Source organism: Syngnathus typhle, linkage group LG7, assembly GCF_033458585.1.
Source record: "Syngnathus typhle isolate RoL2023-S1 ecotype Sweden linkage group LG7, RoL_Styp_1.0, whole genome shotgun sequence".
Lineage (NCBI taxonomy): Eukaryota > Metazoa > Chordata > Actinopteri > Syngnathiformes > Syngnathidae > Syngnathus > Syngnathus typhle.
In genome coordinates, this window is record NC_083744.1 from 7568990 (window position 1) to 7586980 (window position 17991).

The 17991-nt window shown below is 39.9% G+C and overlaps 3 protein-coding genes across 4 annotated transcripts; all 3 read right to left on the reverse strand.

The window, feature by feature from the left end:
• Positions 1 to 947: 947 nt before the first annotated feature.
• On the reverse strand, positions 948 to 5068 carry ergic2 (ERGIC and golgi 2). Its single transcript, XM_061283044.1, has 13 exons — positions 4788 to 5068; positions 4568 to 4676; positions 4445 to 4491; positions 4124 to 4191; positions 3808 to 3848; positions 3570 to 3671; positions 3133 to 3225; positions 2909 to 2964; positions 2737 to 2835; positions 2560 to 2657; positions 2047 to 2209; positions 1379 to 1458; positions 948 to 1294 (listed from the first exon to the last, which is right to left on the reverse strand). Exons 1-13 carry the CDS (start codon positions 4891 to 4893, stop codon positions 1214 to 1216), a joined length of 1143 nt encoding a protein of 380 aa, XP_061139028.1. The 5' UTR covers positions 4894 to 5068; the 3' UTR covers positions 948 to 1213.
• Positions 5069 to 5321: 253 nt separating this feature from the next.
• Positions 5322 to 7984, reverse strand: kxd1 (KxDL motif containing 1). Of its 2 annotated transcripts, none has more exons than XM_061284099.1 (5): positions 7709 to 7984; positions 7096 to 7258; positions 6760 to 6912; positions 6518 to 6564; positions 5322 to 6275 (listed from the first exon to the last, which is right to left on the reverse strand). In XM_061284099.1, the coding sequence occupies exons 2-5, from the start codon at positions 7191 to 7193 to the stop codon at positions 6019 to 6021; spliced, it is 555 nt and encodes a 184-aa protein (XP_061140083.1). In that variant the 5' UTR covers positions 7194 to 7258; positions 7709 to 7984; the 3' UTR covers positions 5322 to 6018. The 2 variants fall into 2 exon arrangements, with proteins under 2 accessions (XP_061140083.1, XP_061140082.1); XM_061284098.1 differs by having other exon boundaries at positions 7096 to 7261; positions 7709 to 7983.
• Positions 7985 to 8855: 871 nt separating this feature from the next.
• sinhcaf (SIN3-HDAC complex associated factor) lies at positions 8856 to 17890 on the reverse strand. Its single transcript, XM_061283383.1, has 6 exons — positions 17739 to 17890; positions 14041 to 14168; positions 13878 to 13977; positions 13585 to 13708; positions 13277 to 13427; positions 8856 to 12944 (listed from the first exon to the last, which is right to left on the reverse strand). Exons 1-6 carry the CDS (start codon positions 17874 to 17876, stop codon positions 12617 to 12619), a joined length of 969 nt encoding a protein of 322 aa, XP_061139367.1. The 5' UTR covers positions 17877 to 17890; the 3' UTR covers positions 8856 to 12616.
• Positions 17891 to 17991: the final 101 nt, after the last annotated feature.

The window sequence follows — 17991 nt, forward strand, 5'->3', positions numbered from 1 at the left end:
ACAAAGATTTTCTGTGTTCCTGCACCATTTGTGTTTATTTATTGTTTGAGGTCTTATAACTGCGACATTAATGCTATTTGTTAGCCTGTCTCACATTTTTGCATCGTTACCATTAAGTGAAACAAAGGCGGTTATTGGGCGCTTTTAAAACCATCTGTTTCATGCACAAATTGACTTAAACTGTTATTTTTTAAAAAAAAATTGTATTTTGTGCTGCTTGTAATTCAAAATTTTGACCACAAATCCAAGCAAAACAAATAAATAGTTCAAACAGCTCATATCTCAAGGCACCACAGTAATTTGTAAAAACAAAAAAGACTCATGTTGGACTGACCAGTAGTGTTGATTTTTGATCATATTTTGACATAGGCTCCCGCCCAACAATGAAGATACAGTATGTTGATGTGTAGTGTGAAATGTCACATGCCGACTACATTCTGGCAATGGTCCAAGACTTGCAAGATCCAGCCTGATTATCACTTCTTATGAAGCAAAGTTGAGGATTATTGAGTAAATGGTCTGAATATGTCCTCCATCTCCGCTCACTCGCGTCCGGCTTGTCTATTGTGAGTCATTTTTGTATAAAGAAAATGAAGAAGGCAAGAAAAGAAAAAAAGAAGCCACCTCTATGTGAACAACAATGGCATGTTCATGATCCCATCAAGTATACAGTACCTGTGTAGTGTTAACCGAGTACTTATTCACCTTGTACAGCTGTATTCCTACAACTATGGTTTACTGTATCATTGATACTGTAGTTTCAAAGACGTGAACTATTTTTATGAAATGCGACAGTACGGATATATTACATTTTGCTAAGAAAAAAAACACCCACAAAAAAAAAAACTTGTTTACTGAAAGATATTCTGAAATACTGTCAAACTTTTGACAGGGTCTAAAAGAGACACTTTGACGTGATCCTATACATAAGAGGCAATGACGACGAATCGAGTGGAGAGATTTTATTTAATAAACATTTACACATAGGCATCTTTTGTGTGGTATTTTTTTCTCTCAAAATTTAATGTTTGTCTTTAAAGCGATCTAATGTACATGAAGTAATTAAGAATGTATTTGAGTGGTTTGTTTGTTTGTTTGTTTGTAAGAATGATTTGCACATTCATTTGATATCCTTCTAGTGGGCCCGAATTATGAATGGGAACAATAAATGCTCAAGTCAAATGGCTTTCCATACTCAAGTTGGCATCTGATGTCAGCTCATTGACTGAGTCAAGTTCGTGTCAGCAGGGGGCACCGCTTGCTCCTTTGCGTGTTGCATTTGCACAGGATGCTCCTGGAATGACAAAAACATTTGAAAAATGAGGAAGAAATGGACCACAAAAAAAGAGTAGCTTTGTAATGAGCTAGAGACGAGCACCTTGAGAGGTTTGTAGATTCCCATTTGGAAGCGACAGCAGACCACATCTACAAAGAAGCCCATCACACTGTGCAGCATGCCTGCGGCACACGGAAGCAAAAATCTATTAATTTTCATTCAAGCTATTCATGAGGTTCATGAAAAAGACATTTAATGTGCTAGCAGGATGTTTAATGTGTGTAATATTTTTAATGTTTACATTTTCATCACACAAAAGATAAATACATTTTAAATTATTTTTACAACTAAATGTAGATAATGTATTCAATCTTCAATAAAAATGTAACAATAATTTGAAATATTGAAATAACTACTTTAACATTTGTAAATTGTTTAAATAGTTTAAAATATTTTCATTTAAATATTACAACAAAATTCGAAATGCCTCAGTTGCAAAACGGTTTTGAATATACAAAATTAATCTGAAAATTACAAAATGATTGACATAAATTCTACAAATGATTTTTAAAAATATTACATCAAATGAACCAGAAGAGAAAACAGTGTGACTTGAAAAAATATTTTAAATACATGAACATAATTACAAAATGCCTTAACTTGAAGAGTTTATTACACTTTATTAAAAATAATACAATAAATTGATTACAAAATATTCATCTCAACATTGAAGTGTTTTCACAAAGCATATTACCCAGCGAGTGGCATACCTGTGGTGGAGAAGATGCCTCCGATGATGCCGCACAGACGCACAAGAAACTTCCAGAGCGGCATGTGTTGCTCGCTCACTTTCACCATCAGAGAGCTGATGTCGTACTTCATGAAGATCCCTGAGATGCCGTGGCTGCCCGCCGCGTGGTTGATAGCTCGTTCCTGCAAGCAACGCACACACAAGGACCCCCCACACGTGAATCCCAAACGCACACAAAAAAAAAACACACACAATGAGAGAACTCACTTACACGCACAGACAATAACAAACACAAAAATACACAGGAATGAATACACACAAGAACACACAACATGAATGCTCACATGGGAGCAAACAACACAGACATACAAAAGCAGGAGAGCACACCAAGAGAACAAAATACACACAGATGAGAACCGAAACACACACATGAGAACGCAAACACCAGAGAAAACACGACAGAAAACATGCAGGCAGTGATCAGAATGCTCCAGTCGTGGCGTCTTCCAAAAGTAAAGCAGAGGCCGCGTACCCTCTCTGTGACAGAGTACTGATGCGTGTCAGCCACAACCTTGTACGTGTTGAGTTTAGTGGGGACGATGGTGATGAAGTACTGGAACATGTGATTGGCTAACAACAATAGACAGAAACAGAAACAAAGTTAGAGCTTACAATCAAAGTAGTCGTGAGGTGAAAGGTGTTACATTACGTTCGGTCGTGACTTTCTCGGTGCCGTCCAGGGTGCTGATGACGCCCGGGATGTCCTCTCCGAAAGACAGATGATCGATACGGTGGGAAAAGTTGAAACCTGCAACACCAATGCAATCATGAGAATAGCATCAATGCTTACTGCCTGCAAGGTGGAAGAGAAATTAACTCACTGTCATGGCTGATGAGAGCTGCAAGGTGGGCGTGGCCTCGTGGATGAGGAATGGACCTGTGCACATCATCAACGTTTCATATTCATACTTAGGAGTTGAATTCATTCCATGACCCAGCTCGTAACTCAGTTTACACAGACATACACCAACATTCATTGTTACGTGCTTTGAATAAAGCGATAAAAATGAGTCGTGGTTAATTCCCGTGTGTGTTGTGTCCTTACTTTCCAACAGTGATGTGGAAGTTTCCAGCCACCTTGTTGACGTACAGATGTCCGTGAATCCGGCAGGCTGTCGGCGATGGGCTGCTATCCATGCTGTAGAACACATAAAATCACACTTTTACTGCCCAACATTGCTTTCTCTCCAATGTGCAGTTTACTTTTAATACTGAGCCGCGATTCACATTTTAAATACTAATGCTCTACAGCTCCAGTGTTGTCTCACTCTCTATTGATCCATCTATCTTTTCATAGACAAAACTATTTGAATTGAACAATATCGTGCTGCTGCTGCTCCTGCTTGATACTTTTTTCCAAATGGGAGGGAGAATCACTGAATCTTCTACTAAGACTTCCAAGAGTGACTAATTTCACACGACACCTCCCGGAAAGAACATGACAGTTTTGGGGGGGGGGGGGGGGGGGGGGGGATTCTGTACTTTTTGGACTTAGCAGGAGGGGATCCTTTCATGGCAGTCTTGAAAATCAAGTCTTGCAGGGAGTGCTCCACTCGCAGACGCTCCTGGATGTGAAGAAGAGTCCTGTAAAAGACAATTCATGAAATTATTCAAAGAAGGCACTGACCCATGTTTAAATATTTAAAATAGCACACAGCTAACAAAAAAGTGTGTGTGTGTTACAATCAAACGATGTGATGTCATCATCACCTCAACTTACATGTGCCATATCTTTTGCTGGGGCGCCAGCTCAAAGCTGACCTAAATTGAAAAAAAGAAAAAATCATAAAGAGAATTGCAACACATACAGATTTCAAAAGGTGCCAGCAGAGCACTAAAATTGAGAGAATCATAAAGCCACATCATGGATGTATATGATAAATAGCCGATTCAGGAGTTAAAAATAACCTTCTCATGAGGCTCATCAATAGTATCTGCTACCAATTAGTCTAAATATAATATAATTAGATTTCTCATAACACATTTCCAATTGTATCACTTGAACCACCCAGCATAAATCCACCAGAGATACTGACCGGTTCATATTTAAGGCCATCAGAAGCAACCATGGTCTCGGCCAGATCAAGAACATCTGCACCAATGTCTGCATTCAAAATTTGACTCTCATCAAGTGTACAAAAACACAAATACTTGGACACACTGACAGGCAGAACAATTAAATGGTATTTCACTAGATGTCACACAAAGTGGATACACAAGTCAGACATGACTGACTTGTGTATCGACTGTGTAACACTATGTGGTGTTGTGCCTTGAGATGTTTTTATTTACCGTGGGTTAATGTGAGCTATTGTCTGCAACGAAACAAAATGTTCACGTATTGATTGACAACTTACACTGGCATCTCATGGCTACTGTGATGTCAATGTTTATCCGCAGTTTGCTGGAACAGAAAGAGCAGTAGTATAAGTAAAATATCATGAAGGAAAAATAAGCAGCTGACTTCCTGGTGTTGGTACCTGCTAAAATCTTTGTCTACCTCGTACTCGTATTTCATCCATGTGTCCCTGTAGACAAAAAACTCCAAGAAGGCGAGGACAGCCATGGCACTAAATGCAATCAAAGACACTGGAAGGAGCGTCGACGACACACACAAAAAAAAAAGAATTAATAATGTTGCAATAAATTAAGATGAGGTGTTAAACGTGTGGTGATGAGTGCATCCAGTGTCCGCCGTACCTGTACCCCCGCTGGCTGACGACTCCACGTAGCTCTCGGGGACTTTGGGGAAGGCATCCAGCTCCCTGACCAGTGTTAAAGCTTTCTTTTTGCTCAGTCTCCTCATCTTGCTACGGGTGTGAATGAATGTCGCTGGTTGTGCTTTTTATTTTTATTTCAAGTTGACGTGCTGGCGTGGCAGCTTAATAGATAGCTAAGGAAAGCTAAGCTGGCCGGTTAAGTACAACATTCATGCTTTCATTTAAGCTGAATCGTAAAAAAAAAAACAGTACAGGGAAGAATACGTCACTCAGGTTTTGTGACTCGTTTTGGGATGAAAACGACACACGTTTTGACGTAGCGCCCTCGGGTGGATCCTAAGAGAACTACATTCTTGAAGATTATTATCTAAGAGTCGTTGACTCATCTGAAGGTTTGTATTGTAATATATATTAAATAGTTTGTCATTTTGACGGCTTTGCAGTACAAGCTCAACTTGTAAACACTGCCTAGTAAATTTAACAAATTTAAATTTCAAGAAGAAAAGAGACCGAGTTGAATATATTTATTTATTTCACTCATATGAAATAAATTCCCCCACTTCCATGAATTGAAATGCCGTTAATGTTTTAATGAAGACAAACAAGCAAGTGTACTGTTTAAAACCAAGAATCTGCAAGTGTAATCTACAATTACAAAAACATTTGTAATCAAAAGTGGATGCCACAAGATAGCGGCAAAACATCTTTTTTCTATTAAACAAAGCTATACTCTGACTACTGAAGTACTTAGTTCAACATGGATGCTTGGCACCAATTAAAAGCTTTGATATCAGAAATAATGGAGGATCGGTTTCCCCTATAAAATCTGTGAATTTGCAAATGCCAAATACAACAATCGTACCGTCGTATAAATATGTACCTTTGAGGAGCATGGCCTTGTGAATAACATCAAAATGTCTAGGCATGAGTTATGGCCTAGAGCAATTCCATATGCATGTTCATATTTTCTATTAGTGTGTGACTCTTGTCCCGACCAATTAACGGCTGAAAGTGCATTAGCGACTGTGGCTCTTATTCCCCAAATGTGATGACATTACAGAATTTACCTACTTCATTTTTCCCACTCCATTCAAGGGGTTCACAAAAAATGGAGGATGGGACACTCCAAAATCAAAGTACCACTGTGGCAACAAAACAACAACATTGAAGTTGTGTCGCAGTAATAAAGTCTATCCACGCACAACATGATGCTACTCAGCAGGCACAGAGTCTGGGCCCTCATCCTGCAGGCCAGCCGTGCGATGGGCGTCTGAGGCAGGCGTGTCAAGTGCTTCTTGGGAGATCTCCTCGGAGCATCTGCTTGCAGCAGGCGAAACCACATCGGGACTGGAGTCGCAGGAATCCGAACTCTGGCCCGGGGTAGCCGTGGTGATAGTGGTGGCCCCGCTCGGCGGCGCAGGGTCCAAGTCATCGTCGTCATCCACAGAGATGGGTGATTCGTGGATGTCTGGCCAAAGAAGAGTTAAATTAAATTAAATTAAATTAAATTAAATTAAATAATAAAATGAAATAATACATAGAGGGACCGCTAAGTGACCCAGAGGTGAATGTCGCCATTTGACCCAAATAGTAGTAGTGTAATTATGACTTTACTGCTGTGTTAGCGTAACTGAGCATTTTGGGTTTCGACACTACCATAGGAAATCATAATTGTTTGTTTGACATGATACACAATTGTTAATAACTTACTACTGAAAGCCTCTGGGTACTGCTTGCCAATCTTCCCCTTTAGCATTCTGAAAGGGAAAAAACAAAGACTAATGTCAAATGTTTAAATCACCAATGTCCATTTTTTCCATTGAGAGCAAAAATGTTGAAATCTGTTTATGTGGGCCGTGTTAAATGTAATGATTACAATGCTCTATATGGTAAGCCAGTACCAAATGACCCCAGGGCTGGACTTCAGACTACCTCTTTTAAAATGACCCAACCTGATCCGTCGGAAGATGCTGTCCAAATCTTTTTTCATTTCGACGAGTGTACGAGTGTGGAGCAAGAAGCTCTCATTCATCTGCTGTAGTCGCATGCTGGACAGTACATTGAAGTTGATCAGCATTTCATTCGTTTTCTCAAAGCGGTCCAGCCTGATAGAAAAAATAAATAAAGTTTTCCAAAATCTGTGAATACTCAAGAGTGATGGCACAGGTGTTTCAATGTGGACATTTCTATATACAATTAAAGTGACAAATGGGAATGTAACTCGTAAGCCAATTTAAGTATTAAAAGATTAAAACTTAAAACAAAAGACGCTTCTGATTGTGACGTACATGTGTCGCTGAGCTTGGATGATAGCGTTGACATCTTCAGAATTGACCATGCTCAGCATCCGGCTGCAGAACACCCCGGAGGCAGTGGGCTCCACCATGATGCGGCTCCAGATACAGAGCACTTCCAAATGCCAGTCAGTGTCAATACAAAACTTCTAGTAATCTGCTAAACAGCAAAAAAAATATTAGTAAAGACCTACTGCTTTATTTGGATTTATACAAGAGCACGGCAAGTGGTAGCTACTAGCAGGTGAGAGGTGATTGATTTAACATGAGTTTAGATGTGATTGATTCGTTTTGAACACAGACACATTCCCACTTATGAGATTGTGTGAACACTTGTCCAACAACGTTGCCTCGATTGCAGTGGAATATGTTTAAAATGATATATCTTGGTCTCGTTTTAATCAATATACAGTCTATCACTAAAACCTGGCAATTGAAAAAAGGTGTGTGGAATATTTTATACATACTGCATGAGAAAATGACAAGGTTATGTTATTCGTCTTTATTTATTATTTGGGTTATATCCCATCAACTTGACTCTAGCACTGTTCCTAAACTAAAGGTGACTTTCCATAGACGCTCAAATAAAATAAAAAGGAACATCTACCTTTGGTTCCTCAGAAGATGTCTATATTGACGAAATTCCGTATTCGGGCTGCATAACCGTAAAACGGGTAGTGGGCTGCAGAATCAAAACAATAAAGTACTTCCGTGTTTTAATCATTTCCGGTCACGAGAATTGTATATCCGGAGGTGTCTCTTTTTTGTATAGTTCCCTTTCTTTGCTGGAAACACAGTAAAGAGAAAGGTTCTGCCATTTCTTTACCCTCCATATGCGTCGGTCTGCGATGGACTTTCATTCCTTAAATCGTGATGTAATCTGCCTTTAAAAAATTACATACACACAAACATAAAAAATTAAAACATTAAGGAGGTGGTAAATTACGACATATTCTTAAAGCACTATGAACATTAGCACCAAATCTGATCAGAATATGAATATGATTAATTTATTATCATTATTGGCATTCTCAAAATTACTAAAAGGACTAGCAGTATTTATTCTACGCTGAGTTTATACGTTTGCTCACTTCAAAATAAAATGCATTTTCGTAATAGAATGTCCACCAAAAATGAAGAAAAACACAATCCAACAATGATGTGCTTTTTAGTGAACAAATGAGTACTTTAACTACACAGACTGTCAGCCTACTCCGGATCTTGCATATGGTGTGTCCAATAAAAATAGGCAACTGTGTTTAATCTTAGGCTTTGTGCGACTATCACTTTCATCTTTGTGGACAGTTTTATTTTGTTTTTGCACTGCGTGACCTTCACCAAACATCAGCTGATATCATATAGAATAAAAAAATATATACGATTTGATGTCAACAAAAGGTCATTATTAACAGACCATACGACCAGGCCTCTCACCCAGCAGGGCTGCATTAGGGGTGGGGTTATATGTATGTTCTTTATTATATCATATTGTCTTTGTTGCTTTAATGACTTTTGTCTCACTTGTTGGCAGCCAGTCATAGAATAAAGACTTTTTTCCACAATTACAGTACACATAACTTTGAACAATGATGAACTATCTTTACATCTCTTACTTATTCCATCCCAGAAGAGCCACCGGTGAAATTTTAATGAGGTTTACAGAATACAAATTACTTTTGGGGCACACTAGAAATTGCCCCTGCTTGAAACTGCTGGTTTGTGTTCTGAAGACAAACTGACACAGAACATTCCCATAAAACTCACAAAATTACTTTTATTAAGGGACAAGTAAAAAAAGTACATGATGTATAAAAAATACAAAAGCGCGTCCTCTAACGTGTAAGCGAAATAAATGCGAAGCAAACAATCCATGCATAGTCTAGCGCGGTGGATCCTAGTGATCTTCGTCTAAGCTACAGGACTAAAAACAGGGAGAGTGGAATACAGTTCTGTTGCAATCTACCAGCTGCTCAGTCTACGGTGACACACATCTAAAGTAATGACGGCAGATAATAAGTTAGGTTGTACACGAGTCAAATGACAAGGAAATAAATATGTAACACTACACAAGTAGGGACAACCGAGTCATTTGATGTGACCGCAAATCTCACGGGAGAATTTGCGCAGCTAAAGTTCACGATGCGGCCGCTTGAGATGGAAAGAATTCAGAGCAAGTATTACAACTCAAGAAGCAGGGATGCAACGAGAGAGAAATAAATATGAAATAAATAAATAACCAAACAATTTCAGGGCCCACCCAAGATTGTAATATATACATAATCTAACAGCTGCCTCCCAACTACAATATGAAATGTCATATTAGTGTTCTTTTTTTCTTCCTTTTTTTTTTTAAGAACATCAAACATACATACAAATGACCTCAGACAAGCACAAGTATCCTTAGAAAACCTGCATTGCTTTTGACATTGGGGGGCAAAAGAGAGGAATTTTAATGTGCTTTGGTTTCCACTTGATGAATAGTCATCTTCTACGCTCACTTGTCCAGTTATTAAGCAAGCACAGAAAGAAAAATTAAGAAAATTTCTCTTTCGGTCAGTTTGCATGCCGCTTGGAGGTGTCCCTAACATTTAGGTAAGCAAAATCCTAGAAAGATCTTTTATTACACAAGTGATCAGTGTCAAAAATTGAAAAAAATAAATACACAAAAAAAATCCACCTCTCTCAAACCGATTTTTACAAAATAGATGATATCTGGAGGTATCACAACACATTTGTGGTATACAAGAGCATTGGCATAGAATTTTAGCTTGTGTCCAAAGCCATTAGAACATGTATTTGATATCAACAAAATCCATCTTAAGGGCCATGTACTAGTATACAATTCATGGCACTACTATAACACAAATGCCTCAGTAGTAAAGTTGGGTTTTTTTTGGTCACCACTTGGGCCACTTTTGGTCTACTAGTGCAATCTTAAAATTGAATATTAGGTAAATTATAGACGATAATGTTCATTTTAAGATTCATTCATTTCATATTTGAGGAAATACTGTCATTAGTTGACAGGAGATACAGTAGAATAGATATCCTAATAGCGTTCCAAATTGTCTTCCTAGTGAAGACAACTAGTGTACTACATGTACATGGCTCTTAAGATTGATATAAAAAAAATGGAACTGGAGGAACAGCTCTCCAGAAGCGTGTATAAAGTTACTTTTACATCATATACTGACCGGGGAATGACAGAAATGGTTGATATCGATATTGCTGAAAAGTTGATTCTCTGTTTTTGCTGTCGTGGTGTGTGTTATTGTTAGGCAAAGACACTTCTATTTTTTCCCCACATTTGTTTTTTTCCCTGTTTGCATACAAAAATAATCTCATCAAGAGAAATTGCTCCAAAATAAAAACAAGAATTAAACTAAGTAAGATTTACACTTTCTATAAGGCCATGCAATTTATTCGACTCACGCATCAGATCGTGGGGGTCTTTTGGATGAGTGGGCTTTGCCAGTTATGCAAACAAATGCACTATGTGTTGCTGAGGCCACAATAAATAAACGCGACTGGCCCTTTTTTTTCCCCTCTGTCTTTCACTCATGTTCGTCAAAATTGATTGGGAAGGAACACTATAAGCATGTTGTGTGCGCGAGAGAGGAAGAGAGACACTGTAGGCTGCGAGTAAGGCTGGTGCATTTGCTGTTGAAGCTGTGAATAGGCCTGCCTGCTTTCAAACTGGAGCACAGCTCAGTCAGTGTTTGCACACACGTCACACTAATCCGCTTTGTTAAAGAACTTTGGCAAACTAATAGGACAACTGTTTTTTACTATTGAGGCAAAACTGCACGCAAGACTAGATGATGACTGCAAGCCCCTGAAATAAAATCATACTAATAATAATTTCACTCATAGTACTAGTAGCCTGCAGATGTCAGTTTTGACTCACTAGTTCTACATCGATGTCCTAGTCAACCGTCATAAAGTAGTGAACGAAACTACTAGTACAACTCTTTTTCTACTAGCGAGGACAAATCATATCAACACTATCTCAGAAATATCTCAATCGTCTTTTACCGAATAACATTACGGGAGTGGGGTGACCAAAAAAAATGAGCAGAATAGTTGGTGGATCACGGCGCATCTAGAAGGCGAAACACAAAGAAAACTTCAAAGTCTCTTAAATTCTTTCATGACAAAAGGGCTGTGTGTGTGTGTTTGTCTAAATGTGCTCATTCTTTTGAGGATTACATCCAAAATTGTTGCTGATGAACCTAAAAGTAACACAGAGGTCTTGGGGAAGATATAAGGATTGACGATATGGCATTGTGGGATCTAAACGTACCTGCAAACTAAAAGTCCAGCATGTATCTAAAGACAAAAAATTGAGATGGTCCATTTGTCAGAAGGGTGAGACTCAGTACAAGATGAAAGGCATCAGTTTTAACTGCCAGATACAGTTCAGTGATTCCCAACCAGTATGCCGTGGCAACGGGGATGTGTTTATGTGGTTAAAATGACAATACAAAACTCAAGGTTGGCTCTAATAGGGAACTTTAACTTTGTGAAGTTCCGCTAACAAAAATCTGTTGAAATGTCCTGCTTGTTGTTGTTTTGGACGAATGCCTTATGGCAAAACAAAATGTTTGTATATGTGCATGAATGTGGTAATTTCCCCCCCAAAATAACCCTCAATTCCAAGTTACAGTGGTGCCTTTAAGTACTTTCTATTATACTTGTGACGTGAGATAAGAGTCGAGTTATTGACATAGAGACTCATACAAAGTGTTAAAGCACCCAAACTCAATTCATCTTAATGCTTACAATGACTGACAATATAACAATAATCACGGGCATATAATTCTGTGTCATCAATATTCGTGCCACTTATCAAGTCAGTCACATTTGTGAAAAATCATCTTTGTTTGTGTCTGCATGACTATCATAATTTCCCCCAGTGGCCAAGTCATGCACAGCAGAGGGAGCCACAATTGATTAATCATGAGCACAAACTGCTTGATTCTTTGAATCCAGTTAATGTTCTCATGTCTTTAGAAAGTACAATAAAGAGCGGTAGTTTCCTCTAATTAAAAAAAATACAGATTGCAAACATGTTTGTTGGGGGCGGAGGCTAGAACAGATTAATGGCATTTCAGTTCATTTCAATGGAGTAAGTTGATTTGCAACTTGAATTACAAGGCACCGCTGCGATTTAGAGGGAAGGTTCCCAAACAGGAATATATCATAAAAAATTGCCCATCTTAATGGAAACTTTCTGGAAAATGTACGTTCCTTTGTAACTTTTCAATACCGTATCATCACTTTCGGGACATTTTTTGATAGTGTGATGTGTGTGATTGTTTTAACCATGTCTATGCCTTGGCTCAATAAAGGTTGGGAAACAATGGTCCAATACATCAAAAAAAATCTCTAGCCTTTTGACAAAGAAGACCAGAAGATCTTCAGCTGCTTTAAATCACCGAAGGCAGCGTGACGCGCCTTGCAAGTGCTTGAGGAGGACGGGGTGGGGGAATGTGCGTAGGAGACCTTTGCGACTTTACCAGCTTCCTTCTGACGTCGTCACCACGGTAACGCATAGCTGTGCCGCCGCCGGCGCTACCTCCGCCTTCGTCATTGTGGTCTCCGTTGCCTGCTGCTCCTCCTCGGATGTGGACGTCACGCGGCTGACGGGCACATCTCCCACCTCAACTTCCACCTCCTCCTCCTCAACCTCGTCATCATCCTCTTCATCTTCGTCCTCTTCCTCATGCCGCAGTTGTTGTTGTTGCTGCTGCTTCTTGCGACAGCATGGCTTGAACAAGTGGGGATCGATGAGAACCTCACCGAAGCGACCCTTGTAGATGATTCCGCAACACACCTTTTGTCTGGACAAAACCAAAAAGCAATCATCAAACAATCTTTTACAAACATCCTCCAATACTGCGGTCCCTTCTCAAGGTTTCACATTTTTCCCCAGTTGGAGTTTTGTGAGTTATTTCTTGCCCTCCTGGAGGTTGAGATCAGGGGATGTTGAGAATATTTGTTAACTGTGGTCCTGTGACGTTTAAGACGTTTTTGTGATTGAGGGCCATATAAATAAATTTGACTTCACTTGAAAAAGCACTTTTGTTTCAAGTGTGCGGTCTCACATTTTAAAAATTAATAATGATGTTACCATTTTTTGTAATCGCTGCTTGAGCAGTTGAAACGACTGTACCTCTTCCAGTAGGTGAGATCCAGGAAGGAGAAGACAGGTGAGCGGCCAGACCCTTGTCTGAGCTCAGTGTCCGAGCCGTCGTCGGACAAATTGCTGTAGCTGGGAGACTGAGCTGGGGAAGCGCTGGATGTGGTGCTATGTGCGTCGGAATCTAAAGGTGCATAAGAGAGCACCAAAAGTTCATAGCAGGTCAAATGAAGTTCCCATATAAAGTTTTGAGGTTCATTCTGATATTTTGTTTTAGTGCCACTTTGCAAAGAAACACTACACGCTACATGCCAGGTTTAAGTACACAAGGCAGAACTAACTGTTTCTTTTGAGCTCTTTCTGCAGCCTGTTGATCTGGCTCGGACGGGCTTTCTTGCTGATGGACTTGATCTTTTTGGGCCTGGAGGTCAACTTTAGACTGGGACCACCTCGAGCATCAACCACCTGCGCAGACAAGACTTCAAACTTTCACTGTTCACTCGCTATATCACAGACTTTTAATTGATCATTTTTAATGTGTATTTCCACCCATCCCTCGCAGAGATCAACTCCCCTGCCTCCAAGGAAGAAACTCCTCGCTCTGGCAGTGTTTCGGCCGAGGTGTCACACTCACGTGGTTCCAGTTCTTTTTTGTTCCCACCGGTAGCTTTTTCCATCGCTTCACCAGGAGCACACAAGCGTTGCAGATTTCTCCAGACCGCGTTTCGCTCAATCTGCAAGGCAATTCGTTAGAGGGGAAAAGTGACACTTTCTCACTTTTTCTGTTCTACACTTACCCGAAACAGCTCCTGAAGTCTTTCTCGTAGCGCTTGCTGTCCGTGAAGCGAGAGCTGGAGGACTTTGCTCGACAGATGCAGCAGCCGTCCAAACTCCTGTACATTTTTGGCTTGTGGAAGCCAAACATCTGCGAGCAAAAAAAATCACAGTTAGATGTTATAAATTGTAACCTTTTCAATGACATCAACAAAATACACTGATTGATGACAAATACACACCCATGTGTGCTTAGAAAACACAAATAAAGTTTAAAAAAAAAAAAAACACCCAGTGTAGATACATCAATATAGGACACATCATCTCAATAAATTAAGATCTCGTAGATATCGTATCAGTCATTTGAATAATTCTAATTCAAGTCAAATCACCCCAGGTAGGTGGTGGGAGTAAAACCATGTCCTATAAAATTAAATATATCCCCTGGGATAAATCAAAATTGGGCACTAAGGTAAATCCAACAAAGGTCAAGTTCAGACCAATACTTTATGGTATTTGTTTCACGTGTAAATTAATCCCACAACGGGATGCTTAGTCACGAACCAGGCCCTAAATACTTTTTTTTGCATCCCTTGCTGTGACCCACATGGGCTGGTGTTGTTGGATGTGTGTGTGGTGGTGGTGGTGGTGGGGTGGGGGGGGGGGGGTTGAAGTAGGTCAACAGTCAGACAGCGTGTCAGACAGATCATGTCACCATGCTGAGTTCTCGGCATGCATGCCTTGGTTTGGGCCAGTCCAAAATATTACACGGCACGCACGCCCAAGCTGCAGGCAAGCATTGACGTGGACTGAAAAGTCCAACCATGATTATGAATGCAATGAGCACGCCCACTGTAGAGGGATGCCGCTATGTTGCTAGGCAAAACTGGAGTCTCAACAGCACATGGTGAGCACAACTGCGGCAAAACGCGCAGAGCCGCACCCCCCTTGGACTGAGAGTGTGTGTGTGCGTTTTTTTCCCCCCATCAATCCTAGGGGGTCTTCTGACAGTATGAAGTCACAGAGATATCACAAGCGCACAGAGAGCACACTCGGATGTGGATATCCAACAAGACGAATAAAATACAGATGCTTGTAATAACTGCCATTAGAGGGCATTTTTACTATTTAACCAAATTTGGTCCAATTATAATGTGCCTTTTTTCATCTATCAATGACAACAGCGAGAGCCACTTTTTTTATTTTTCCCACAAAAATATGGGCACTTTGTTAATATTTTGTGAGTGACACAATGGTAAAAGAAAATAATTTAATGAAATTAGCACAACCTTCATCTCACATTGCAGAGAAGAGAAGTCTATCTGAAGTTTGTTTTAGCCAAGTCAGCATTGCAAATGTAAAAACTAAACTTGTTTTGTTGGCACAAATGCAAATTTTCAAAGATATTTATTTTGTCACATACTTCAATGAGATTATTTACATTATTTTTTTCTGGAAAACATTTGTAAGAATGTCTAAAAAAAGGTAATTACTGCCAGAACCACTCACTGAAAGGTAGTAGGAGTTTATAATTTAAATGATTTTTTTTGTGCAATATTTTGCCATACCATTTAAAAATAACGCCATGTTTTGAGAGCAATGGCATGTTGCAGGTACATAACAGCAAGCAAATTCCCTAAATCTTATCTACACAAAAAAAAGCAATATTGACTCCCTGACACAATTCGACCACAGAGGGACATTTTTAAGACGGGAAATATGCAAGCTTAATGCCTTCAGTTCCTTTTGAAAGCTTTCTGGGAACCCTCCGGTGTGCAGCCCACCAAGTCAAATCTAATTTCGAAGGTCAGAATTATTGTGAGGAAAGCCCCTGTAACTTGTGTAATAAAGCAAAGGTCAAGTGTAAACTCACTAAAATCGTGGGCATCTCTGACCTTCACTGCTTTATTGTTCTGACAGGATAAGTAGCAACATTGATTTAAAGTGTTCAAATAATAATTATCATTGTTCTACGAACAATCCCATGCTGAAAAGTGACTTTTCTTTCATGGTAATTTTTCTAAGGTATTGTTATTGTCCACTATGCTCTGTTAAGACAAAACATTTTATAACCTACACAGTATAACGGTATGCATATTAAAGTAAGGTTAGCCCAACAGCATAACAGCCAGTCATTTCTAACATGTATGTATGTTCTGAACACCTTATTGAAGATTGGATGGATAGATGGAAGAATAGATAGATGATAAATGGAACGAAGTGAACAAATTAAAATGCATTGCTACTTTTTCTACATTTTCCACTTATTGCCCAACTTGTGCTTCCGATCTGTACCTGTACTCCAACATGGCAGACAAGTACAGAATTATGAGAACAAAAACTATGCTTAGGAGTGCCATTTTTTAAATTTTAAATAAAGCATGTTATACCAATTTTGTTGGTGCGTTTTTCAGAGGGAAGTACACTGGCCATTGCTTTCAAAAGGTAAAGATTGTTTGAGATACGTGTTACTTTTTAACTTCCGTGCACGGTCACGGAATAAATTAAGATCTTAAATCAAAGCGCAACTGTACTCGATTTACAAGGTAGAGCTGTCACTCCGTTTCCGGAGTGGCGCATCTTCGTAGCCGCACGCGATCTCCGCAACAGCTACAGTACTGTGACGTAACTCAACATGGCAACGGACACACACTTGAAAGGCGGCGGAAATAGCGCGTGGCGGAGGGAGCTGTGATGCAAACTAACACAATTATCCCTCACACGGTTGTTTTAAAAGTCCCACAAATCACCATCAAAACTATCGCGACCTCTTCTTTATCTCTATCAAAGCTTGGTTTCCTTAAGCGGAAAAGTGCAAGTCGTCATTTTGTTTTCCACCGCCCACTCTTTGGCCGAGGCAGCATGGCACGCCACACGACGTGCTTCATGCGCACCCATCTTTAAAAAAATAAATGCACCGCTACTAGGCTACTTTGTTTGGTGTGCTCGACGACGTTTACTTCGTTTTACAACGCCAAGTAGTCAAACAGTCGAAAATTTAACACATTTTCACTCTCGACGAAAACGTAATGGTGTAATTTGCACTCTTTAGCAGCGTCCACTTCGATGCTTTTCTTTCTTCAAAGCGTCGTGGAACATGCACAGCCTTCTGTTCTTAAACGCAAATAAATATTAGCGGAGGAGAAACAATGTTGTTGTTTTTTTTAAAGTGTAGCATTTGCCGGGGACAGCGATGTGTGCGTGTTAGCTTGTTTTGTTGACAGCCTGCCGCCGCGTGCTCCCGCACACGGGTGGGCGTGAGAGCTCCTCCAACTTGGCTGGGACACACGCCCCACTAGCGCCACAATGTACACTTTAAAGCGTACAAACGCACACAATTGTGCAACTATTCTATTGTAAAAAACGACTTATATCGACATTTTGAAGTGGTTGCTTTACCCGCCCCGCAACAACACCCTCCCCCCCGGCCCCGGTTACCAGCTTCATCGACCTACGAACAACAACAGCCATTGCATGCGTTGCGAATACAGCAAGATCAGTTTCTTTTTTTAGCATAAAGACATTTTCGGCATTTTTCTTCACTTCAAATCCAACTTTAATCTCATAACGGCGAGTAACGCGTTAAACGGCCGTTGAACGGAGGGAAATCGCACAACTCAGGAGGAGTTTGTAAAATTATATTGCTTAAGAGTCCGAAGACTCCAAACCCACCAGCCTTGAAATATTTTTTTTTTTAAAATAAAAAAAACTGAATGCTTACCTTGCAAAGTTGTGTAAAGTTGGCGAAAACAAAAGTAGTATTCCGTTTAGGGTTTGTGTTTTCAAACGGGACTACGCGTCTCTTGTTGATGTCTGCGCCTGTGGGCCGGACTGGAGAGTTGTGGACACGAGTGCGCATGCGCCGTCCTAACACGCCTCCATTTTGGAGGCCGCGATATGATTCTTCAATCGTGTTCATTTGCATAAACGACATCGTGACGTCAACGTGCGTCTGCATTCTGATGCCCATATAA

Excerpts from the sequence above, each read along its gene's own strand:
- kxd1 (XM_061284099.1), bottom strand. The coding sequence starts at position 7,193 with ATGGTGGAGCCCACTGCCTCCGGGGTGTTCTGCAGCCGGATGCTGAGC. Across the intron at positions 6,913-7,095 it reads ATCCAAGCTCAGCGACACAT|GCTGGACCGCTTTGAGAAAA; the intron begins GTACGTCACAAT and ends TTTTTCTATCAG. Across the intron at positions 6,565-6,759 it reads AGCATCTTCCGACGGATCAG|AATGCTAAAGGGGAAGATTG; the intron begins GTTGGGTCATTT and ends TTTCCCTTTCAG.
- sinhcaf (XM_061283383.1), bottom strand. The coding sequence starts at position 17,876 with ATGCGCACTCGTGTCCACAACTCTCCAGTCCGGCCCACAGGCGCAGAC. Across the intron at positions 13,428-13,584 it reads GAAAGAGCTCAAAAGAAACA|ATTCCGACGCACATAGCACC; the intron begins GTTAGTTCTGCC and ends ATGCACCTTTAG. Across the intron at positions 12,945-13,276 it reads GATCTCACCTACTGGAAGAG|ACAAAAGGTGTGTTGCGGAA; the intron begins GTACAGTCGTTT and ends GGTTTTGTCCAG.
- ergic2 (XM_061283044.1), bottom strand. The coding sequence starts at position 4,893 with ATGAGGAGACTGAGCAAAAAGAAAGCTTTAACACTGGTCAGGGAGCTG. Across the intron at positions 4,192-4,444 it reads AGTAGCCATGAGATGCCAGT|ACATTGGTGCAGATGTTCTT; the intron begins GTAAGTTGTCAA and ends TTTTGAATGCAG. Across the intron at positions 2,210-2,559 it reads AGTACTCTGTCACAGAGAGG|GAACGAGCTATCAACCACGC; the intron begins GTACGCGGCCTC and ends CGTTGCTTGCAG.